The 24,993-nt window shown below is 41.6% G+C and overlaps 2 protein-coding genes across 4 annotated transcripts; both read right to left on the minus strand.

Annotated features, from left to right (window-relative positions):
* Positions 1 to 135: 135 nt before the first annotated feature.
* Positions 136 to 14,455, minus strand: ubtf (upstream binding transcription factor). 3 transcript variants are annotated; one of them, XM_076265041.1, is made up of 21 exons: positions 13,833 to 14,455; positions 11,118 to 11,173; positions 10,861 to 11,033; positions 8,020 to 8,103; positions 7,736 to 7,891; positions 7,309 to 7,373; positions 7,007 to 7,133; positions 6,785 to 6,895; positions 6,528 to 6,661; positions 6,293 to 6,434; positions 6,101 to 6,142; positions 5,843 to 5,956; positions 5,435 to 5,596; positions 5,202 to 5,348; positions 4,963 to 5,073; positions 4,719 to 4,807; positions 3,010 to 3,199; positions 2,795 to 2,842; positions 2,540 to 2,608; positions 2,269 to 2,397; positions 136 to 2,160 (listed from the first exon to the last, which is right to left on the minus strand). In XM_076265041.1, the coding sequence occupies exons 2-21, from the start codon at positions 11,152 to 11,154 to the stop codon at positions 2,062 to 2,064; spliced, it is 2,229 nt and encodes a 742-aa protein (XP_076121156.1). In that variant the 5' UTR covers positions 11,155 to 11,173; positions 13,833 to 14,455; the 3' UTR covers positions 136 to 2,061. The 3 variants fall into 3 exon arrangements, with proteins under 3 accessions (XP_076121156.1, XP_076121157.1, XP_076121158.1); XM_076265042.1 differs by lacking the exon at positions 13,833 to 14,455 and adding an exon at positions 13,255 to 13,760; XM_076265043.1 differs by lacking the exon at positions 13,833 to 14,455 and adding an exon at positions 11,700 to 13,211.
* A 409-nt stretch (positions 14,456 to 14,864) lies between these two features.
* Positions 14,865 to 24,567, minus strand: slc4a1a (solute carrier family 4 member 1a (Diego blood group)). Its single transcript, XM_076265044.1, has 21 exons — positions 24,448 to 24,567; positions 23,303 to 23,359; positions 23,131 to 23,186; positions 22,386 to 22,489; positions 22,033 to 22,079; positions 21,664 to 21,829; positions 21,302 to 21,437; positions 20,740 to 20,809; positions 20,579 to 20,621; positions 20,214 to 20,398; positions 19,845 to 20,052; positions 19,488 to 19,691; positions 19,024 to 19,172; positions 18,611 to 18,805; positions 18,094 to 18,339; positions 17,761 to 17,850; positions 17,476 to 17,642; positions 17,062 to 17,303; positions 16,652 to 16,821; positions 16,322 to 16,495; positions 14,865 to 15,825 (listed from the first exon to the last, which is right to left on the minus strand). Exons 2-21 carry the CDS (start codon positions 23,327 to 23,329, stop codon positions 15,748 to 15,750), a joined length of 2,757 nt encoding a protein of 918 aa, XP_076121159.1. The 5' UTR covers positions 23,330 to 23,359; positions 24,448 to 24,567; the 3' UTR covers positions 14,865 to 15,747.
* Positions 24,568 to 24,993: the final 426 nt, after the last annotated feature.

Raw genomic sequence — 24,993 nt, forward strand, 5'->3', positions numbered from 1 at the left:
CTTATACAATTTGCTTACCATATGGGTGTTGTCCTGTAGCATAGGCAGGAGTTGCTCAAACCACTTTGTAGTTTTCATTATTGTGCTTTTAAAGATTGTGTGTGTGTGTGTGTAAATAATGCAATGCATGCAAACTCACTGTCAAAGACAAAATTTATTTTCCCAAATGGTAAATCGCGGGGACATAACACCTCCTGCTATACAAAACATCCAAATGTTTCAAATCAGCCGTACAAATCTGTAAAGCCATTTTGTCCTCTTAAGTAAATTCTACAAATAAACAAACATGGGGAGATCTTTAAAAACTAAAAACATTAAATCAAAAGTGTTTCCTCCACTCCCCCTCAACGCAACACAGACTCGTTGGCCACAGCCAGTGCCTTTGGGCAGGCGTCACTAAATAAAAGGACAAATTAAACTATATTTACTCAAAATACAAAAAAGCAATATTTACAAATACCTTACAACAGCATTTAAACCAAACATCCTCTGTAAGATCAAGTAAGCCTGGTGACTTTGTTCAATCACCCTGAAAATAGTAATGACCCTCATTCCCCCTGGACAGCTATGTGCTCTTTTTTTCTGGGAAAAGCATGATGGCTAGGAATAGGAGAACGTCATCTTGTGAAAACACCTGGCTATAATCTGAGAGGCTATTCCAACTCAAACACTCCAAAACTACCAAACTATCTTTCCACTGTATGGACAAGGTTTTTTTTTTTTAAGGTGAAGCATCCATCTACATTCATGAATCGTACAAGACTCGTTTCCTTGACCAGACATGGATTTGGACATGGAGTTTGGTGTATGTTGTACCTAAATGCGGTGACAGTGGGCAAGGCAAATCTTTTAGATTCAATATTAAGTGCACAGTATTTAGACGAGGGGAGGGGGCTCCAATGTATGTCAGTCACTTTTAAAAAATTAAAAGAAATTTTTTTTTAAAAATTAAAAGAATAGAACCAAGTAAGCAGTATCAGATAAAAACAAAACAGTGGTTGGATGGAAGAGAACAAATGTGCATCAGCTAGCCAAAAAATAAAAACTATATATGTATGTATATATAAATATACACACACACACACACACATATATATATATACCCCAAGTCAAGAAAAAAGCCTCATAGAAGTTTGATCACTGAGATCATAGTTACATTAATATCAAAACTTAACATTGCTTAATCCATTTCTACCATTTCTGAGGCCATTGGAACGGCTATTCAGCCTGCCGGTGGTCAAAACCTTTGCTTTCTACAGAAAAATAACCAGATCTCCTCTTGAACGTGAGGGTGTCCCTACACAGGACAGATTTGTGGTCCATACAAACCAGACCAAGGACAGGTGCCTTATAAATAAACTGCACAATCAGTCCGGTAACTGTGTCCTTTCACTGGGGGAACATTCAAAATGGCTTCAATTTTCCTGAAGACACCACATCATCATGAACCAAATAGTTTTTGAACAACAAACAATTAATCACTGGAAACGAGAAATGGACCGGAGGTAACGGAGCAGCTACAAAGAAAAGAAACAAGAAGATGGCGGTGGAGATGAACAAACAGAGCACATTCTTAGAGTGCAATTATTTGGTCCCCTGCACTTCTTGACATAACCATGTGGACAGACAGATTCTTTGGCTCAGGATGAGACATGTAAGGAACGTCAGATTAGGGTGTGAATAACTGCGTCCCAAATACAACTGCAATCACAAAACTGAAGCCAGTTTCCTATAGAAAACCACAAGGACCCATTTAGCACTGTCAAGCCACCTGACAAGCCAAAGGGAATTTGAAAAGCTGAGGTGTAAGCTGGTCTGGGTCATCGGTTCAAATAATTTTGCCCAATGATTTTGCCACGGTGGACTGAACAACCGGAAGGGGGGGGACGCAACAGATGAACAATAAAGGTGGATGACACCGTGTGGACGTGGTGCAGAGGGAGTGCTCCCCCTTGTGGTTGGAGGAGTGCAGGACAGGTTCAGAGAGCCTGTCTGTGCAACTCATGGCTCAGCTTGGGCGCTGCTCTGAAGTCTCTAGGGTCAGAAGTGAGCCGACCTGGCTCACTCAGAGTCCGACCCGGAACCTGATGAGTCCTGAGAGCTAGCACTGCTGCTTTCGGATTTGTTCTCTTTATCGTCCGCCTCTTCATCGTCATCATTCTGCATGAGGAAGGATGACATACATCAAACAGACAGTAGGACCCCCAAATGTTCCACATTGATCTGAGTACCCTTATTAGGCATCTTATTTAACAAACACAGCCTTACATCATCATTGTCGTCGTCGTCCTCTTCATCACTGTCCTCTGCGCTGGATGAGTCCTCTTCAGACTCTTTCTCCTCCTCCTCTTCATCATCATCATCATCTTCGTCCTCTTCGTCCTCTTCCTCTGAAACCTGGCCGTGACAGAAAAATACGGACCTTATTTTAAACAAGACTGGGCTACTACATCAACAAAAGCTCTGCTAAAAATCAGCACCGTCTTCAACTTTAGTGGTAATTTGATTGAGACATTGAATAGAAATAAGCACAACTCACCGACTTCTTCCTTGCCTTAGGTTTCACCTTAGCAGTTGTGCCACCGGGCTTTGCTGTGCTCTTTCTTTTCTATCATGGAAGAACAAAGAAGAAAAGTCAGTTAAGAAAATAAATTAGTTATTATTATTATTATTATTATTATTGCCCAGCCTACTAGTCTTAAACACATTTGTGCATCTTTTGTACCATCTAAATAATTAAAAAGTAAGATTTAAAAAAAATCAATACAATAAAGAACTCAAATAAAGAACTTACCTGTGAGTTATACTCCTTGTAGGTGGCTCTCTCCTGTGAGGACAAACTCTGCAAACAAATTCAGGAAAAGAGAACTATGAGAAACACTGCATTCATCTAATGGGCTTTACATATGACTGGAGAACAGGTTTCCTAGCATGCAATCGGGATTTTATTTCACAAGTTGTGTAACAGAGCAGGATGCATAATGTGGTGTGGCACGTAGTGGTACCCACCGCCAGCCACTCTTCCAGTAGCCCCTTGTACTGCCTCTGCTTCTCCTCAGCAATCTTCTTGTATCGGTCCTTCTCCTTCTGTGGGAGCCTCTGCCAACGGCCCCCAATCTCAGCCATGCGCTCTTTCATAGGGAGGTGGTTGAGCTCACCGTTGGACAGCATCTCCTGAGAGAACTTTTGATAGCCATTCCTGCGGAACAGTAAAAGCACTCTCAGGGGCAGGCGCATTTAAGAGCACTTTATGCAGTCACCTGTAGGTCACTGCTAACAGCTGATTTAAAAGCATGGATGAGACATATGTGCACACACACACACACACACACTAGGGCTGCACGATATTAGGAAAACATGCGATATGCGATAACATTATTGAGTACTGCGATAACGATATAATTTGCGATATTTAAATATACTGCTCAAAAAAGGTTTTCCACACATTTTTGAAACCTTCCACCCTTTCCCCCATTCTCAAACTACATTCACAGAATGTCTGACAGTTCTCGCCTCAAAAGTTTTACTTGTGCTCAGAACCAAACAGTGTCAGAGTACTGATCCAGTGTATAATTGAAGTGTTCCCTTAATTTTTTTGAGCAGTATATTTAATGTTTTTTTCCCCCATTCTGCTTGGGGGGGGGGGGGGGGGGGTAAATGTATAATTACAGAAATAAATGTATAATTTTCTACATAAACAATATAAAATATCATGTAGCCTAGGCTATATATGGCCTGATGGACAGCTAAGAGACCTGATAGGCTATCGAAGTTGTGTGGAAGATCTGCTCCTAATCCTCATAAAAGACGGATGGACAGCCAATCTGAACACTTGTGCACCAACCAGCGGAATATTCCACATTGCCAGTCTTCGATGGGCCTAGCAAAGAAGCTACTTGCTATATCGCGGCAGTCATCTCAGTCTGTAACCTCATAGGCTGTGCATCCCACGTTATTAGGCTACCGGCATGCCGACTACGAGGGCAGCGGAAAGTGAAAGTAATTGGGCTGCAATCGCACAGTCCAGGCTAAGAAGTAGGTTAAACAACTTTTACAAATAACGAATCCTGATTACCTCTGTGCTGCTGTCTGAGGCTTTTGCTAAATGCAAATCATGAAATACAAGCCTTACAGACAGTGAAAGACAGATATCTTCTGATATAACGATAACGAAAGAAATTGTTTATTTTAACACGGTGGAGAAGGACGCATTTGCGCTGTGTTTGTAACACGGCATCCTTTATAAAACCAAAATATTCCCATATAACAGACGTGCTTTTCCTTTTAGTCACTAATTCCTCTTCACCCAAGTGTAGCCTACCTCGCTCGACTCACTATCTTCAGCCATCACGACTTAGCTCCCGCTTCCAACACCTAAAACACCACACACCTAAACTGGTAGGGGACGGGCTTCTTGGGCAGCATGACAGCATCGGTTTGGTAAAATATGTTGACATTCAGAATGTGAATACACCAGACTGTATGGAATGCGCACGGCACAGAAAATGTATCGAAATTTATCGAAAATTACGTAATCTTTGCGGTATGTCCATCGCAAGCGTTGATATCGCGATAACGATAGATTTTAGATATATCGTGCAGCCCTAACACACACACACACACACACACACACACACACACACACACACACACACACACACACACACACACACACACACACACACACACACACACACAGTGTATTGAGAGATACTCACGATGGGGGCTTCTTGGGCTCGCCCTCAAACTTCATCTTCTTGCCTGGAACAATCACCGGAGGTGGGGCTCGCATCTCGCTTAACTCTCTCTGTCAAAATTAAGTGGGGGTGGGCTCTGGTTAATTACACTCTAACTATATCAGGATGTATGACAAGCAATTATTTTAAATCTTACAGTTCTAATATTTTTGTTATTGCAAAGCAGATCTTCAAGAGAAACATAGGGCTTGGGTTCCTTACACACCTCGTATCGCTTCTGGTCCTCAGCCGCCTTTTTGATCCACAGAATCTTCTCCTTCTTCTCCATGGTGTTCCAGCAGCTCTCCATGGCTTTCTGGGCCTTGGGCCGATCATTCTTGGGGAAAGAATGAACAAACATAGGCCTTATTAATTATTTACTGACTACAATTTGAACCAGGGCTTACCACAACCTCAGTCTATGTTTTATACAACTCCAAAAAAAGAGTCAGACAGAGGTAATACCTTAAATTTGGCAAGGTAGTCACCAATGACACTCTGCTGCCAAATCTCCTGAGCGTTCTTGGGGGTTTCTGGCAGCTTGCTCTTCTCTTCCTGTGCCGCCTTCTCTGTCTGTGCCTTTAGGGTTGCCTCTAGGTTCTTGTACTTCTCCTGAAGACATACGATGCAGTAAATCTCAAATGTACTCTGCTAAGAACTCAGCCGGTCTTCTGAATTTTCAGTTTCTTTGTCTTTACCTTTTTCTTCTCTGGAAGGTCGTTCCACACGCGAGCAAGTTGCCTGCTGAGTTCACTCTCAGAGAGGTCAGGCCTTTCGTGCTTGAGCTTAGGCCGTTTTTCCTCCGCAAAGATGAACATAGCCGAGATGGGCCGTTTGGGCTTGTCTGGGCCACTCTGTGCCTGGAGGGGACGAGGCAAAAGGTGAAATAAGCAGTTGAGGAGTGAAGAGAGTCCAAGGTGCAAAACATATCAAACAAATATTTGAAAGTGTCTCAGTATAAGAGGAAAGAATAATGCAACCCCCCCCCCCACCACCACCAAACACACACACACACACACACACACACACACACACACACACACATCGTTCAAAGGACACTGTAACAAGTGTGGTAAGAGTATGAATGAAATGTTAACTTGAATGACCTTGGCTTTGGAGGTTTTCTTTTTAGTGGACGGACTGCTGACCCCACTGCTCTTTTTAAAGCCTGCCATCTTATACTCTCCTAGAACTCTCTGCTGCTCCTCTTCAGATATACTCTGTGCCACACATACAAGAAAGACAGAAATTGATAAAGTTATCAGACATGCTCTATACACCAAGGTGCGATATAGTACATACGCCAGACAAAAAACCTATATGTAATATCACAAGCAACTATAAATGTGTAACTCAATACTTACAAGAAGGAAGCGGTTCATTTCTACTTCATACTCTTTCTTTCTCTGTAAACAAAGGACAAAAACCATAAGCTTGAAGCTGTAAACAAACAGTAAATACCACAGGTGAGTATATTCATAAAATGTATCTGTGTGTGTGTGTGTGTGTGTGTTGTACACATGGCTTTAGTTTCTTGATAATATGAGTGTGTAAACCTGTTCACAGCGCTTCTGATAGCCGTCCTTCTCGCCTTGTTTGAGCAGCTTCCACCGCTGGCTGCACATGACCATGCGTTCTGTGCTAGGCACATCCTTCATGCTGGACATCAACTCGGCACAGAACATGGAGTAACCGTTCCTATGGAGAACACCAAAGTAACCCTTTTTGCTGTCCCTTTTCCATATGAGAGAAACATGTAAAATAAAATGTACAAGAGAAAGTGCCACTTACGGTGGAGGCTTATCCGGTCGGCCGTCAAATTTGTCTTTTAGCTGTCGCTCAGCCTTGGTCAGGGTGGACTTCACAATGTCCTCCTCCGTCATATTAAGCTCCGGATGCTGCTGGATGAAATCTCGCATTGTCTCCTGAGGACAAGACCAGAGGGGTCAGAAGGCTATTATTACATAACTGAATTGGGAATCTTATTACTTGTTGAAAAACAAGATGGGAAAACCCAATGCAACAGTTGTCACAAACTTTTGGCTTACTTCATATAGTTTATGCTGCTCTAGAGACTTAGCGATCCACTTAAGTCTCTTCTTGTCTGAGAGCTGTGTCCACTGTTTTCCCAAGCTGTCCTTTATGTCTTTGGTTGTTGCCTAAATACAAAAAGAGTTACACACTGTTTTAGCCAGGTTTTTTAATATACTCGGGATGTGTGTGTGTGTGTATGCGTGTGTGTGTGTTGTGTTTAGAGTGAAGAGACCTACACTTGGGGTTGTTTTAAGGAAGGCCTTCTTTTCATGGTTGTACCACAGCTGTTGTGGTGTCTTGGGCTTCTCAGGAACATTGGAACCTTTCTTCGTCAAGCTCTCTAACAGGTCTGGGTGTAGTTCTCTATATAAACATCCATACACATAAACACAATCAAATCCACAAGCCCACACAGGCACAATTCTAATAGAAGCTAGAAATGTAAGCTACCTGGAGATATTTATATAGTAATACCAGTACAAATCTCCAGAAATTGATAGAACACTATTCAGTTGGGTCAACGCCCACACATCCATACCTGAACTTATGCATACTCTGCTCAAACGTTTCCTTGTCCTTCAGAAAGTCCTGAACATACTTTGCCTGTAGACAGAACCAAAATCTGATTAAAAGACGTCCACTAAGTGGTAAAAATGAAATATCAATAAATATCGATAAACAAATGGAAAACCAGGGCTACATTTACATTCCACTATTTTGCTAACCAGTAGCCTATTTTGCAGACTTCTCAAGAAGGTCACTTTGAAAAGTAGATGTAAACAGGCAGTAAAAAAAAGAAAACTGTGCATCAACCCCTACCAGTGTACATGCAGCCACACAACACAGGTAAACACTCAGTAGTAGTTTACAAAACAAAACATAACAAAACAGGATCAGGTCAGGTGGATGCAACACTGAAATTGTTTCATTTAGTCTTCCATCTGGTCTCAGATTATCTTCCTCACCTTCTTGCGCTCTGGCAACTCTTTGTATTTCTTGGAGAGAATCTTTGTTAGGTCAAGATTGCTCATTTCAGGGTGTAGCTTTGCATACTTCGCCCTCTTTTCCATAAAAAAACGAAAGTATGGCGTCAAAGGCTTCTTGGGAAAGTCGGGATGTTTCTACAAAAGAATAAGACAGAGATAACTAATGAGGCAAAACCGTTGTTCCATTTTAATAAACACTACAGTCACATAATTACACCACTGAGTAAAAGTTATGTTAAGAGAATACATCGAGACAGACATACCTTCAGTTTCTTGCCCTTGAAGGGATTCTTGATGCAATCCTGTGCATCTATTATTATCTCTGTTAATGTACGGAATTTGCGTACCTAAGGTTGAAAATAAAATAATTATAATAACTAGAAACGCAATTCCCAAGGAATTACCAGTGCATGAAAATGCAAAAGTTGTGAAAAAAAAAAAAAAAAAAGAGTTAAAATAGATAATACAGAGCTGGTTACTGCGTTGATCCTAGAACAGACATGGTGGTTGCATAGCTTAATAAAAGTTGATAGTTTAAAAGTAGACTGTTTAAAAGCTGAACTGAGCAAAACTGAAGCCCTTTCTGTCCTTCTCCGATCTTGAAACTCTTATACATGCTTTCATAACATCTAGACTAGATTATTGCAATTCATTATATGCAGGCCTGACCCACTCCACTCTCAACAGACTTCAGCTAGTTCAAAATGCAGCAACTAGATTATTAAGTGGCTCTAAGAAACGTGAGCATATAACTCCTGTGTTGGCTAATCTGCACTGGTTACCTGTGGAGCACAGAGTTCATTTTAAATTTCCTCAGTGGTTTGGCACCTAGTTACATAGGTGACCTACTAATTCCGTACAGCGCTCCAAGATCACTTAGATCTTCATCTCAGAATCTTCTCTGTATCCCCAAAACACGCCTTAAAACCCAGGGTGATAGAGCCTTCTCTGTTGTTGCCCCCCAACTCTGGAATAGTCTACATATTAAGTCCTCTCCAACCATTGACTGCTTTAAGTCTAACTTAAAGACTTTCATTTTCTCCCAAGCTTTTAATCTACCTTAATACCCCCCCCCACACACACACACACACACACACACTCTCTTTATTCTTTATTTTATTTTTGACTAATTTGTTTATTATTTTTATTTGTATTTATTTATTTCCCCCCCATGTTATATTATTATTGTTGTTGTACCATTGTCATTGTTTTATGTTTGTTTGTAAGCACTTTGGTTCAACTCAGTTGTTTTTAAATGTGCTATAGAAATAAAGTTGACTTGACTTGAATGTAGATAGTTTAAAAGTTGTTGATAGACAGCTAGTTTAATAGATAGATAGTTTAATGATAGTTTAAAAGTAGACCGTTTAAAAGTTGAAGGTAAATAGTTTAAAAGTTGTTGACAGACTGGAAGTTTAATGAATGTTGATATTCAAATAGTTTGATGGCTGTGTATAGGTAGATATTTGACGATAACTGAAAGTTGGAATGGCTCTAATGTTTGCTAGCAGTTATGCTAACATTTTTAACTAAGCAAACCATGCTACTTAACTAATGTTTTCTAGCAGTTTTGCTAAAAATTGTAACTATGCTAACATGCTAACCATGCTACTTAGCCAACTTAGCTAATGTTTTCTAGCAGTTTTGCTAAACATGCTTACTATGCTAGCAATGCTAACATGTTAACCATGCTACTTAGCTAACTTAGCTAATGTTTTCTAGCAGTTTTGCTAAAAATGTTAAAATGTTAACTATTCTAACAATGCTAACTAGCTACAGTGGGTAGGAGTCATAGTTGATGACAAGTTAAAAGTTGTTGATAGACAGCTAGTTTAATAGATAGATGGTTTAATGATAGTTTAAAAGTAGACCGTTTAAAAGTTGAATGTAAAAAGTTCAGTAGTTTAATGGGTTAAATTGTTTAACAGTGGATTATTGTAGTGAGGACTTTTATTTTGAAACAGTTTTGGGCAGAGGAAACAGTTGAATAGGATGTGTAGTCTTAATAGAGTCCCGAAGCCATGACGTAGCGTTGTCAAGGCAGCGATATCACTGGATCTAAACAAATCAATCTACCATTAGAAATCACCATAGCGGTGGCTTTCTTAATATATTTCAATCATTTTACAACGTTTCTTAGACGTTAGTATATATTTTTTACACTGTAGGAATCACATATTACAACATATATTCATACCAACACAATCAAATTCGTGACTACAGAGTTTTATTTTAGCATGGGTTTCCTCCGTAAAAGAGACCTGCATGTAACTTCACAGCATGCGTTTAAAATCCTTAAATTCACGGACGTGTTTTGGCTTTATTTTTTGGGCAAAAAACGTCACTCTTAACAGCCGCCAGTCTTTGAGAAGACGTGAAATATCCACTGGAATTTTGTTTCTTACTATTACACCTGCCAGGGAATCCGTGTTATGTGGCTAAGCTGCTGCCTAGCAGGTATATCACGTTTAAATGGCTATAGCCTACATTTAAAACAATTTATTAGCTAGAAATGATGCCACATGTCTACATTCAATGCTATTTAAGCCACTTCGAAAGTTTGTTTAGATCGAGTGATTCTGCCGTCATGGAAACGCTACGTCACACTTCACGACTCCATTGACCCAGATTGTATGCTTAAAGCCTGAGGCTGCAGGTGACCTGAACACCTGGCATAGGATTCTAATTGCTTAATAGCCGTATTGTGATGTCACAATCACAATGTTAAGTCTATGGGGATTTTTAAAAAGTTTTTCTTTAATAGTTTAAAAAGTATAAAAGTTTCAAAGTTGAAAAGACATAGCAGCTTGGTCCGTTTGAAGACCTATGTTACAAAGTTTGAACGAAGTTTCTAAGTTAAACTGTTCAAGAGAAATACGGAAAAAGTGGTAAGCGGAATAATAATAAGTTGAAGTTGCCTAGGAAGAACAGTACTGCATTTTCATGCACTGTAATTAAAATTATATATTTTAACACACTGATAACTGTGAAAAATAATTGTCACACTTCACAATCCCATCAAAATACTCTAACAGAAATACAGTAAATAGATAATCTTCATGAAAAATGTTTAAGACTTTCAGCAGCTTGTGGAGTGGACTGACCTCTTTAGAGACTTCCTGCCATTTCTGCTTGCACATCTCTGCAGTGTAGGAGTTGAAAGCCACCTTCTCCCAGTTCAGGTGGGACTCTGATGTCTTATATTTGGTGATGTCCAACTGTGGCAGGTTCACTTTCATGCAATCCAGGAGTTTCAACATATCATCCTGAGACCACACTACAAACAGGAATACAGGTTATCTGTCAATGTAATATGCCTCAAAGATAGGAAGCAGTGCAAATTAATTACAGTTAAGCCCACCTTGGTCTTTAGTGGAGGCATCCATGTCTCCATTCATTTTCAACTATCTTCTTTATCTGAGGGAGCAAACAAATACACAATACAAATCTGTTAATTGTGTACATTTCCCCAATATACAAATTAACTCAAATCAAATTCTGGCCTATAAAATGGAACAGCAAACTGTCCGATAGTGAAAATGAGTTTCAAATCACATAGTGCGTGCTTTGGGCGTTCTTAAATATCACCTTGCATCGATGTCTTCACTGAGCGCATTCTTACCGATTCGTATACTAGCTCTACCATATCAAGAACGTCGTGTGAATAGTTACATATATTTTCATAAATAAGGTACACAGACGGGCCATATAAAAACACTGCTTCTTATTTTAAAACTTTTTGACTTTTTGAATGAATAAGTTGACTATGCTTATTTAAATCAGGGAACTGAAATCCACCCCAACACATAATAGAAGATGTTCATTACACCGCCCCTAACCGTTTACGCTGCATCGTGAGACAGAGCCTATTGCTTGTGACGGCTTCAAATCTCAAATAACTCAGCAGAGGGCAGCGACTACGGCTATGCTTTGTATCACTCACTTTTCTTTCGGCTCTAGGAACGTAAACGTTAAATTTTAGCCACTCAACAACTCCAGTATACGCCTTTTGTGTCGACCATTCCACCGGAGTCGGCTCTCGTATGGAGGATTTTTTTCGGGACGAATGGGCGCTGGGAGGAACCACGGAAAGAGGAAGCGAGCATTTGGACGACAGGCAGCTGTAGGCAACCAGCTGACCAAGGACGGGGGCTCTGCTTTCGGTCTCCGTCGAGGGGGGAAAGGTGGCCAGGGAACATACTCCATACTGCACCACTCGACACAGCCTCACAACCAACAGGGCGCGGAGCTCGTTTCCGCCATGGACATCTGCCCTCGTCCTTCAGCTCAGCCGACCGATCATGGACGAACGCATTTCGTTCTTCGAATAAAACTATCGGCTCATTCAAAGACTTTTCGTCATTATGGTCCAAAATTGTCACTTAGCAAGCAATTCGCGTATGTTTACGCCTGAAATAACATGAATATTTCTCAAGCGAGGCGTTGTCGAATGAGAGCCTGTAATGGCGTCGGTCTCTCCAGCCCTTTCCCGCACCTTCAGTGGGGAAACAGTCAGGGTGTAGATTTGTTTAGTTTCCATCGTACCAAGTAACCAGACCCTTCGTCAGCTCACTGATATTTTAGAATATGTCACGACTACGAGCTACATGTATTACGACTGTTTCATTCACAATGATTTTAAGAATATTTGGCTAGATGCAAAGTCAGTTTGTTGGGACGTCAGTGAGTTCTTAATGACCAGGGTTTACACAGCCATGGCGCATAACAAAATGACTGGAAATTGCGAGACACGCTACAAAAAGAAGTCCGTGAAGCAGTAATTGTAGATAGTTCAAGTAACAATTGAGGACTATGTTCCCGGTGTCTTTTAAAGTTTACTTGATACGCGTAAATAAAAATGGTTCTAGATTGGCGGTGAAATGCAAACCCTTAGCGACCCAAACATTGACCAAGGTTACGGCTACACAGCCGGCTACAACTAGATCAGGCTTGACGGAGAACCAGACGCATTGGCTATTAAAAGAGTATCGAAATACCAGGGGGGAAGTATGCCTACAACCCCCTATACATGTTAATGCTCCATGTATTATAAACTCGTATTATAGTAACAAGCGCGGAAACTCTCGAGTACAGGGGATTGAAACAGGCGAATGAACCCGTATGGCGGTGGTCTGTAGGCTACAGCAGACTGTTCAAAGCCATGGAAGGTGAAACTACAAAATAAATAGAAATAACTTGGACTGCACACAGTAAATAATCATGGTCTTCGTCGACTTAAGTAAATGGTTCAAAATATGTTAAAATTCTCAATGTCCGCGGGAAAAATAGCAATATTCAGGTGTAGCGAAGGAAAAAATGTTACATCCGAGACAGATACCAGTGCTCTGGCGTGACGATGGTTCTAGAGCCGCCATACTAAAGCCAGGCATGGCGAGAGCTTGATTCAACCGAAGCAAGACATTGTCCGTCTAGTCGACACAATACACAAAGAACAAAAATATATATGATTTTGTATAAAATAGTAGATTGAGACTAACCTTATCTTTTCTTCGAATATGTGCGACTGCCCAGAGAACGGTAGAATTTTCTAAACTCTGCTTTGGCGGTTCTACTGACGGGTGCTCGAGAAGGCAAACCTACACGGAGAGATATTTAACCGAGCTCCCTGTTGGCTAACCAGAGACGGTTGGCTGTTCCTTGATCAGCCTCATGGAGACTTGACTCGGCGCGGAAACGTAGTCGACTCATCAAACACACTTCCAAGCACACAGTTAGCGATAATGTACGCTACACTTACATATTTTGGTTGACTTTCAGCATATTCCAAAACTACACACGTGGTTTATACGATGCACATCGGCTCTCTCTTACCCCAGTCGCAAGACAAGAAATTCGGGTATGGCGACCACGGTGTGCTGCCTTCTGGTTCACGCAACATAGCACATTGTTTTAAATTAGGCATTTTTTGAAACTCACCCGCATAAGAAAATAAAAACAAACTCGGTGCAATCGGCTGTTATGATTTCGAATTGTGTCACTACATAAATGTTTTTCTAAAAGGTTTGTTTATCAAACTGTCGATTAGTAGAACGTGGGAGGCGGCGGTGAACCCTACCTGTCGCTGCGTGTGTGGAACTGGTTGTGGAACAAGGGGAGGGTTGAATGTTAGCCAGCACTGCGCTGTCGGTCCAGGGCGCTGGTGTTCCAGTCCCCGCAGAGATGGGAACTTCCCCCCGCCTCCATTTCACTCGCTCGCTCTCTCCACTCAGCGCGCAACCTTCTCGATCCGACCATTTCTCTTCCCAGAGACATCCACATTTTCGCTCTCTCTTCGGCTGCCGCCAGCATCATGCTCGTGCTCCTGAGTGCCGATTTGGATTTTTGCGAGAACTCCTGCATGATGCTTCTGTAGAATAACGGGTAGACTACGATAGCTTCCACAACGCTCACTTGACATGCGTTGTAGCCTACTTAAAGTAACGGTTGATCATGTATCTAGTTTTAGGCTACTTAGCTTGGCAAAGTAAACTGAAACGATTCGCAATAAAGTTATAAAAACTGACATGCGATATGTTTGCGGGATAGGCTACATGTTTGCGAGAAATGGACATTAGCTGTAGTGTTTTTGCTCTATTGATTTCGAAAGCGAAACTGTCTATGTAGGCTACAAATTCCTGATGCAGTGTACTTTTTAAATACCACCCGCTTATTTAGCAAAGTCTATTTGACAGCTATTTTTTCTCCATGTAATTTCTTTCAACTCCACCTTGTCTATTTGTGGGCGTTACCTACCTCATCCAATCAAGGCTGCGCTTCTCTCTGAAAACAAATGACTTTCCAATAAGAGCACAGCTTGGTTGTAACATCAGAGGGGTGGCAGATTTTGCACTGAGTTTGTTGATATGTCACGCTGCTCAACTCAAACTGTTGATGTCAGGCAAGCCTTCTCCAACTGCTTTGAGGAGTAGGCTACCTTGTGGAGTGTGTGTGAGTGTGTTTAAGTATTTGACTACATTAATTTGTACATCATGTAAAATTGAATAAAACACTTGGGACAGAATGAAGTTCATGTGTATAGCCTATATATGACATCTATATGTCTGTTTCAGGGCTATAGACTACTGATATGAAAATGAAAAATTCAGGATAGGTTTTAATTTAACTTTATTTATAACTCGGGCAACAGTCAATAATTAGCACACTGGTAGAAAATACAGATTAAATGTACATCAGTCATGTTTGCTAATGACCTGATGGAGATGCAAGACAAACACTTGATAGGTTTTGATCAGAGGTATTTACAGACAAGATTTACTAAGGCATATCCCTAGAACTTTATCCAAAAACAGGCTAAAGCTATATTTAATAAACAGTGATTTCTTAATAACCTAAACATTCCATTCAGCACTGACCTTTATTTATTGGCAATAACTTTTTTTTTAAGAAAAGAGGGCCCCAATAAGGACCCTAATTGATATGGCTATTGCTCCAAATGCAATCTCCCAGCCAACACCACTCTCAAAGTATAAGTAAACTAACGTATGGTATGTTACATAACATAACATGAAGCAAAGCTGACATGAATTCCAAATGCACTAAAGCGTTGAAATAATTTGCTCATATCTAATACACAACAGCACTGAAATGTGAGGATCTTGTGTCAATTTTGTAAGACTTGCTGTCAACATAAAATTGAAATGTAATCCTTTTCTATTTCACACAAGCAAAGGATATGTGATGGACACTGCTTTGACATATACACGTTTTTGGTCCAATTGATGGCAGTCAGTAATACTAACATTCACATGATGAAGGCCAAGTCCAGACTGCGTGAGAGATTATATGATTGGTATAATGTTGTAATTTCCCTTGATAAATTTGTATGTACACGTGTCAGTTGACAGACGGTTTGTACACTATTTGTTGCCAAATGTGTAAAGCCAAAAACTATTTTTGGCAGCTGGCTATGGTGATGTTCATTGAGAGACAGCCAGGTAAAGCACCCTAATTCTGCTGTGAAGGGTGGACTCTTAGGGCAGTGGGGACTCCGAATACACATCTACTCCTGGCTCTTCCTCCAGCACCACTTTGACATCATCAGCATCCAGCTGAGGAGATATGAAATCAAGTCATTAATCAAAGCATATGTGTTATCATGGGGATCAAATTGCTTGAATAATCAAATACTACCCATTCTCTGCACATTAACAGATTTGATTTGTTACTGCACTACCAACATGGGTCAGTAAACATCTCAAAGCTTGCCGGCAAGATTGATTTTTATGGTTATGTCTATGGTTATGGTTATGGTATTTAGCAGACACTTTTGTCCAAAGTGACATAGAAATAACAATACAATAGTTACATTTAACAGTAAACAATTAAAAAAATGGTACATTAAGGAGAATGGCAATAATAAACAACAATGTGAATTCAATCAATAGCCTAATGAAAATAAATAAATACTACAAACCATAACACACATGGATATTCAAATATTGATGTTTCTATTTCATATACATTTCAAATAAGTGCACATATGATATAACATTCTAGCAAATAAAATAAACTCAAAACTCTGCTCCAACAGCCTCAGACACTCACGCATTTTATCTCAAAGTTGGTAAAGAGAGTTCCAGTCATCAGCATACGGAGCGGGATGGTGAGGATGAGGATGAAGGGCAGGGCCAGAGAGACAGGGCTGGACTTCACTGCCCACAGGATACCCAGGCACACAATCTGGATTATTGTGAACAGGTGCATCTTGAGAATGGGCACCTGTACAAAAAAAGAGAACAGTTAGGCTAGAACACCACCATTGACAGACAAATATAGTTAAAACATTAAGATGTCCATGAGAAATGCTGGCAATGCATGCAACAAAACAAAATGGATGAGCAACATGACATGATAAAAGTGGCACCGTTGCATTACCCTGGTAGCATAGGGCAGGTTGGGGTGGTATTTCTTTGGTACAATAAGGAGCAATATTCGGTCCCAAAGCTGGATGCCTTGCAGAGATGTAATACCCATGTAAAGGAAAATACCAAACAGGGCCGTCATGGGAATCATCTTCAGGATTGGCTCCATTAGAAGTGATATACCTTAGAAGATGGGGAATAAACAAGATCTGTCTGAGGGCTGAGTACCTAACATCAACATAACATCACAAAATACCAAAACAGCTGCCTACATCCAGAAATGAGATTGAGAAAACCTAGTATTCATATTAAAAATGCTAATTTCACCTATGAAATTAGGATCATAAATGTACTTCATTAAATGTATTTATCAGGGCAGTCACTCGCTGGGATGTTCAGAGACCAGCAGGAGGCAGCACTCACCAACCAATATGGCCACCAGAATGCCACTAATCCTTTGCTCCAAGACCTTCTCAATCTCAGGTTTTGGACCCTTCGTCATGACAGTGAGAGCATTAGCATGCGTCACAGAGCGCACAGTGGCAGCGCTAAGCCAGGGGACACCAAAGATGGATGCCGCTCCCCCCATGGCCACAAGCAGGAGGAGGTCAAAGTGGAATCCCGATCCCTTTACCATTTTCCGCTCAGGTTTGCTCACAATCAGCCTGGGCGAGAAAGTCAAAAAGGCGAACAAGAGGCATAATTAAATCATGAGTGCAGATTTCTGTCCTTCAACAGTAACACCAATGTTTAAGTCCTTCAAGCTTGTAAACAATAATAAAGTGCCATTGAAGTGAGTTGTTGAGTGCTGCAGACATTGCTGGTACAGACACTCACGTGGTGATCTGGGACTCCATGAAGATCAGGATAAAGACCAGGAGAGCTGGGCCGATTGAAGCTATCATCATCCACACTGGGAATGGCTTCTTCTCACCCATGGGGTCGATAAGCCAGCCCCTGGCAGAGGTGTTGGACACAGTCAGACCCTTGGGCACCACCAGTTTCTGTTTGGATGAGATAACATATGATTGTTGTTGATTTGATTTTTGATTTGCCTCAATTGATTTGACCATTAATATATATATATATATAGTGAGATATTTATAGTGAGATTTCCCTAACCTGGGTGTAGGCGTCTTCAATGCAGATGTCCACAGCAATCATGAAGAAAATTGCAATGGGCACACCAAAGTCTCCAATCATGCGACGTAACTGTGGTGAAGAGGGAAAATGTTCAGCATTAGCACAATAGTAAATACAGTAAAATCTAAGACTGCGAACCTTAAATTATCTTGGTAATGCAGTGGACATCAACTAATAATTGATATCAATATAAACAAATAACATATTTTTGGATAAGGCTAGTGTCACAACTTCAGAACGGCTTGATGCACATGTTTCAAATTTGGTGTGAGCATTTGTATGGACTTAATGATGAAGTCAAATGTCTTTTACCGGGCCTGGAAAGAAGACTCCATTCTTGAACTGTCGCAGGAAGTAGGCAATGAAGAAACATCCGAACATAAGGCACATGGAGAGCAGAGCAGTGTTGGGGTAGGCACGCTCTTTGTGGCGAATTAGAACAGTGAAATTCATACCATCGTGTGAGATGTTATGAACTTCAGGAATAAGGTGGAAAGGGTCTTCCAAGGACTCATTCAGATGTTCGTAGTTCAGAATCAGTGGGTGAGCTTTGAAAATCTACAAGGTGGAGGAATTAAGAGGAAAGAGTGACAAAATGAGATGAAAACAAAGGAGAAAGAGACAAACTTGAGTTGGCTTTGTTGTACCTGTGTGTAACTTGTGTAAGAGCATTTCTTTTTTTATTTAAACTTTAAGAGCTGGTATATGGATTACACCTTGTCATAAAAGCTAAACTGTTTTTTACAATCTCCACTGAAGTTCTTCTTTTAGTCTAGGACTAGGCTTTGCATGTAAGACACTGGAACTAAGAATTCAAAGTGGTCCATACCCTAATGAGCTTGGAAAAGGTCTCATAGATGAAGATGAGGGAGATCAGGATGGAGAAGATCTCCTGGGTGAAGCGTGAGATGAACTTGACTAGGAAGCTACCCTCCACGGCCACAATGACCACCACAATCACAATCAGCCAGAGTCCCACCCAGATACGGCCCACAATGTACTCCATGTCCTGCGACTTGCAAAACTGAAGGAAAGAAATGAGAAACAGCACATGTACATAAAGGTAACTCAATTCATTTTAAATCTTAAATCTTCTTGTATAAATCTCATAATTAATACACAAGGTGCCTAATGCACAAAACAAATAGATACTTAGTTATCACACATGACTGAAACTGGCAGTAAACCTGTTTTTATATTTTTAATTCTAATAATACCTGTGTGTCTGTGTCTGAGTCATACCTGAAAGAAAGCTTCCTCAAACACCAACAAGGGGCCAGTGAAGCCAATGACCAGGACAGGCTGTGCGGACAGAAGGCAAAAGAGGACACCCTGCACGCAGGTGGAGATCATCAGCTCCGACACACCCATCATATGCTCTGTCTTGTCAGCTGGTGAGGACAAAATAAACGTCAGTGGCAGCAGGTGTGGGTTTTGAAGGCATTGCTGAGTAGATGGTTTGGAGAGAGGTCAGAAAAATAAGGCCAGAAAAATGATGAGCACAGGAACTGTTAGCACTGAGCTAGGCAAATGACAGGCATGAGAAATAAAAAAAAAAAATAGGTTTACTAATAGGTAAACAAAATATGGGGCCTTAGGAGAGATGAAAAAAGACAGGCATGAGACAAAATGAGGGTTGACATATGAGTAAACAGACATCTAAGACAAAGAACATTAGCACATCTCATGATAAACGTTTCTTTTACCCAGTAGACCTCCAAAGGTGATCGCAGGAGACAGTGCAGCAAAGTAGATGAAGATAACGGCAGCCAGGACTTGGGCATTCACAGCATCTGTAAAGTCACTGAGGTAGTGGCGGTAGCGGCGTTTTATATCGTTTATCATTCCTCCAAACGGCACCCCTGTACGGGCCAGTGGGTCCTCTCGAGGCTCCTCAGGGCCACTTGGACCTGCACAAACAGGGAACGAATGAATGAATAGCATCAAAGTTACACATTTTACACATTTCAATGCATTACGCTGTGGTTGTAACCAGAGAAGTATGTAGACAGATTACACCAATCGCATTATGCTATTTACAAGACGATGCAAAGAGGGCTGACCTAGAACTTTTTGACCAAAGTAAATTCTGGTGTCAGTTGGGCGGAGTCGATCCCGTAGCATCTTCTGCTGGAAGTCAATGATCGGCGTCAACATGGCCTCATCTTGGATCTCAGTAGGCGGAATAACAATGCTGCAGTCCATGAAGTCAGCAATGGCATTGGTTATCTCCTTGTCACTTTTTGCCAGGTATGCCTCCAGGCTGAATACCTATGGGACAGATGGTTTTAAATCAATAGTGATATTACCCCATTTGATTGTTGTATTTATTCTTACTTATTTCTTTCCTGTCATATGTGTATTTCTGTTGCACTAATTCCATTCTTCCCGAACCTTAACTCTTCCCTCCCCTCCTCCTCCTCCAATCTCACCCAGTCGGCCATCAGAGTGGCCATGGCACGTCCATTCTCATGGAAGTCCAGTCCGCTCTGGCTGGGCCCCACAAGAACAAACACGAAGCGCACAGGCACTGGAGACTCCAGGACGGAGTCCATCACCACAGAGTCACTCAACCTGGCAAAAGCCACAGCTGGTTTCTGCAGAGTTTCCACCATTCCTACAGTGCACAGCACACATACAAACACACAGTACAGCATGCACGCAATATCTCCATATTATTTTACAATACTTCCACTGTTCAAGATTCACAACACCCATTTTTTAACCCATTTTAGGAGACAATTTTCATTTCAGATGTGTCAGATATCATTGAAGAAGACAGACACACACTACATACCTGAGAGAACAACAGAAGCCTCCACAGCCTCGGCAGAGTCTCGCTAGGCAAGAGAGAAAGAGGGGGGAGTTACGATAGTCACAAGACAGCACAGTAGACCACTTCGCAGACAGAAGGAACATGGAGACAGAGAGAGACGGTGCGGTCAGATGAAGTGATACCTGCTTGGTCACTGAGAAGGTCTGCATTTCAATGTCTCCACCAGGGGCTCCAGTACCGGTACCTGCTTGACTAAGATAGTGCGAACGAACACACAGAGGAGAGTGAGTGCGCGAACACAATTCGCCTTATTCACCCGGTGGCCAGAACGAGGCTACAGGGTACACTTGCCATCACACTTCAGTCCAGCAGATGGTGGTAATGCACTCCGTTTGCAAACTACCAGAACGCTCACAGAAAAATAAGAAGGGTTCGCTGGCCTGCCCATATACAGTAAAAGACCTGCCAAAGTAACCTTCTTCTTTTTCTTCAGTGAGTTTTTTTTGGTAGTTTGCAAATGGAGTGAATTACCATCATCTGCTGGACTGAAGTGTGAAGGGCAAGTGTACCCTGTAACCTCGTTCTGGCCGCCAGGTGAATAAAGCGAATGGCACAGTGTGATAACATCAGTAGGTTAATCATTCAAATGTGTCATAACTTGATCAGTCATTTTTAGATGAGTTGGAGTGATGTTGAGTGAGTGACTGATGTTGGTCCATGTGTCTGTTGTCCCTGCGTTTGTACCTGCGTCTCTGTTGTAATGCACTCAGCAGGGGGTCACGGTCATTGGGGCGTATCTCTCCTTTGTTCATCAGCTCATCAACAAGCTTTTCCAGTGCACCAGACAAGCTGCTTTCATCAAGGTCCAAAATGATCGCACCTGAAGGAAAAGAACATGGAGATGGACACAAGTAACCATCACGTCATCTTAAAAACAAAAGACACAGAGATTGCAAGACCTATACTTTCCTTATTTACCAACTGCAATTAACCAGGCAACAATTCATGTAGCAGCTAACACCTAAAGTCAGAGTGATTTAGTTCTAAGAACAACACGGTGTGTTCCCTGAAAGTGTTCTGTGATCCGTCCGGCGCTGTTGCCTCACCGCTGCTCATGGCCTTGCGGAGTTGGATCAGGCTTTTGAAGGTCAGGTAGGAGATGTGGGATGACCCCCACTTCCTGGAGGCTGGGTTGTAGCTCTCCTCATAGCCGGCCCATCGTCCTGTCTCCTGCCACATCCCCCCTTTGAGCTCGTTCAGCTCCACGTAGGCCTGGGATACAGAGGGAAACACACACACACACACACACACACACACACACACACACACACACACACACACATGCACACACGCCACAATGACAACAACAATATATGACTGAAATGTCTTCTGTTTGTTTGCGTTGTGAGAGTATATGTTGTGGTGTATGTGTTTTTTATGTGTGGTTTGGGTGCCTGGGCCATGGGTGAAGATACCTGAGCATCTCCTCTGGTTGTTGCATTGGTGTTGTAATTCAATGCAGCTGTAACACACAAACAAAAAGCAATGCTACATGAGAAGAACAAGTGCACCAATCTAAGTTGTGAAAGCCTATATGACAAAAAACAAACCTAAAGGAAATACTTTGCCAAAGCAGGAAATGCTAATTGAAAAAGCTATCACACATATTCATGCAAGATTACCCAATCACCTTGGAGCTTGAGCACTTCAAGCAGTCTAAACTCTGCACTGTTTACTTGGACTATTCAAAATGTTTGTCTTTTGGTGTGCTCTAATAAACACGTGTTTCATGAAACTCTTTATGCTTGAGTACATGTGCCTAGCTCACCCTCGGGGTCAGCGCGGACGATGAAACTCTCGACAGGCTGCTCCTCTTCCTCCTCCTGCCGCCTCTGCTCCAGGTCATACCCCCCCTGGTGCCCTGGCGGGGTCCTGCGGGGAAGGTGAGTGGGACACACACAGGTGAGATTGGCCCCCAATGAGGCGTAGCAGGAGTCCTACTCACTAACCACCACAGCACCACACACCACCACAACCAAGTCTCACCAGATCTTACGCACAACAGACCAGAGTGCTCCCTGTCTCCTTATAAGCTGGTGAAAGGCAGGCCTGACAAGGAGAGAAAATGTACCACCTTCTAGTTGTCAGTATCTAGTGCTGGTGCTTGTAGTAGCTGCTGAGCTATGAGACCACTACCCTCACTGTCTGATAACGAACTGGCAGGCAACAGGCCTCATTCAGGCTTCCTTATCTCTAGATGGAAGGAGAGACCAGCTCCTGCAATTCTGCCTTCTACCACAAGGAGATACAAAACCCTGTCACTCACTTGCTGGACAGCTTTGGGGTCTTCTGAAGAAAAATGTGTGTGTGTGTGTGTGTGTGTGTGTGTGTGTGTGTGTGTGTGTGTGTGTGTGTGTGTGTATGTGTGTGTGAGTGTGTGTGTGTGTGTGTGTGTGTGTGAGTGTGTGTGTGTGTGTGTGTGTGTGTGTGTGTGTGTGTGTGTGTGTGTGTGTGCGTGTGCGTGCGTGCGTGTGCGTGTGTGTGTGTCTGTGTGTGTGTATCAAGTGACTCACAGACGTAGTGGTGATGGAAAGGGAGAATCGCTGTCCTCAAAGGACAAGTCATTGTCCTAGATAGATAGATAGATAGATAGAGGAGTCAAATATAATGGACATGGTAAATATACTGAAAGAAAGATGCTTGTGTTGTCTTCTAAAGTTGTTAATAAATGCAAATGTTATTTACCCCTTCAAAGGTTGGAGCCCCTTCCATCAGCAAGTCTTTCTGTGCTCCTCTTTATGCCTGTGCAGAAACACAAGTTAGCTTATAACCAGCTTTGTCAGAACACACAAACAAGCATTGCCAAATCAGCTATAGTCTGAAAAGTCTAAAGTCTTAAACTTTTAAAAGTCAGACAACAGAGGCTAGAAGGTATGTTGATGGTAAATGGTTTGCATGGAGGTATTGCTTCTCTTATCTCTTTGCTAACGTTACACCCTTCAAAAATGCTGAAAATTATCTCCTCCAACACATGCCAATATAATGCTGCTTAAAGGCTGAGGACCTAAGGACTTTTACTGTACCCAAAACATTCACTTTCATTAACCTAAATATCTTCTGATCTCACTCTTGAACCATAACATAATATATGTGTATTCATTCATTAGACTTGATACAATTAAATGTATGTTTTCCAATTTTGAGTACAAAGAGGAACATTGTTTTATGTTTAAGTCTCTTTTTTAGATAAAAAAATGAATATACTGTTTATTCTGACCAGTTCTGAAATTATATGAACAGAATCATAGTAGATAACCATAAAGTTCCATAAAATTGTCCATTATAAAGAGATTCAGAGGTTTTAATATTATGTTTGTTCTGAGTTGGATGTTATCCAAACCAACATCTCCCTCCAAAAGCATGTAGAGCGATCTTCATACGACCTACCGAGATCATACTAACACTCTATTCTGTTCTATTCTGAAATGACTGCTATTGCACTTAAATTGCTGTTAGAAAATAGGCCATAAACGAATAAGGGTTTCCAAGCCTTAATTACTTTATCCCTAATGGCTGATGCTGTTTAAAAGCTTAAAGAGTCAATGAAAGCATTAACGTTATATGATGAAAGACCTTTAAACTTTATAGAATTAGAAAATGATTGATGGTCATTGATAGATAGATGAAAGATGACACGGCATCTTAATATACATATTTTAAAACCATCCGAATGATTAGTTAACTGACTTGAAGCTGACATCAGACCTTTCCCAATCACCTTTCTTATTATTACTTTAAGCACATCCAAATCCATCATCAATCAATTCTTGTGTACACATAGACATATAGAAGACATATCTGAGTGCTGAAGCATAGAGCCACTCCCTTACCTGTGGACAGGTGATCCTGACAGCACAATGAGTGCGGGTTCCCCTGTGTATGGAGATGTGCCCAACGTACAAGTGAACAGTCGGGCGTAGTAGAACACTCAACAGGGCGCCAGTCGAAAAGCGAGGGAACACCCATGGAATATACGTAGCTGAGTCATGCATTACACTCCATTCCGCAAAAGCAACGGCACCCTACAGAGAACCCCTCCCCCCACGACGTCAGGCGTGTAGCACCAAGGGGAGGTAAGGGGCAGATAAGGCCCAGGGTGCAGACAAACAGTCCTATCGCCCTGTCCCACCTTGAGCCAGGGATACCCCAGCCCTTCCCCAGCCCTCAGCCAACCAGAGACGGGGGCCAAGCTATGGCAAGTGCAGGAAGAGGAAGAGAAGGAGGTGTCAATGATCAATAATGAGAACACTTGAATGAAAGGAGGTGTCAATGATCAATAATGAGAACACTTGGATGAAAGGTGATCGCGGATTGAAAAGGCCAAAACCTTAATAAGAGCCTACACTACACATATTTAGAAAGGAAAAGGTGGCTTA

The sequence above is a fragment of the Alosa pseudoharengus genome, unplaced genomic scaffold, assembly GCF_046254945.1.
Source record: "Alosa pseudoharengus isolate Yale_2024_CS ecotype anadromous, Long Island Sound unplaced genomic scaffold, YU_APseudo_1.1 YU_APseudo_1.1_scf_4, whole genome shotgun sequence".
Taxonomy (NCBI): domain Eukaryota; kingdom Metazoa; phylum Chordata; class Actinopteri; order Clupeiformes; family Clupeidae; genus Alosa; species Alosa pseudoharengus.

Bases quoted from the DNA above. Each gene is read 5' to 3' on its own strand.
- slc4a1a (XM_076265044.1), bottom strand. From the start codon at position 23,329: ATGGAAGGGGCTCCAACCTTTGAAGGG. The intron at 22,080-22,385 runs GTGAGCTAGGCA...TGTGTGTTACAG, and splicing joins CGTCCGCGCTGACCCCGAGG to CTGCATTGAATTACAACACC. The intron at 17,643-17,760 runs GTTAGGGAAATC...TCATCCAAACAG, and splicing joins TTGAAGACGCCTACACCCAG to AAACTGGTGGTGCCCAAGGG.
- ubtf (XM_076265041.1), bottom strand. From the start codon at position 11,154: ATGAATGGAGACATGGATGCCTCCACTAAAGACCAAG. The intron at 6,143-6,292 runs GTTTACACACTC...CTTTGTTTACAG, and splicing joins ATCAGAAGCGCTGTGAACAG to AGAAAGAAAGAGTATGAAGT. The intron at 5,074-5,201 runs GTATTACCTCTG...TCTTTCCCCAAG, and splicing joins ACTACCTTGCCAAATTTAAG to AATGATCGGCCCAAGGCCCA.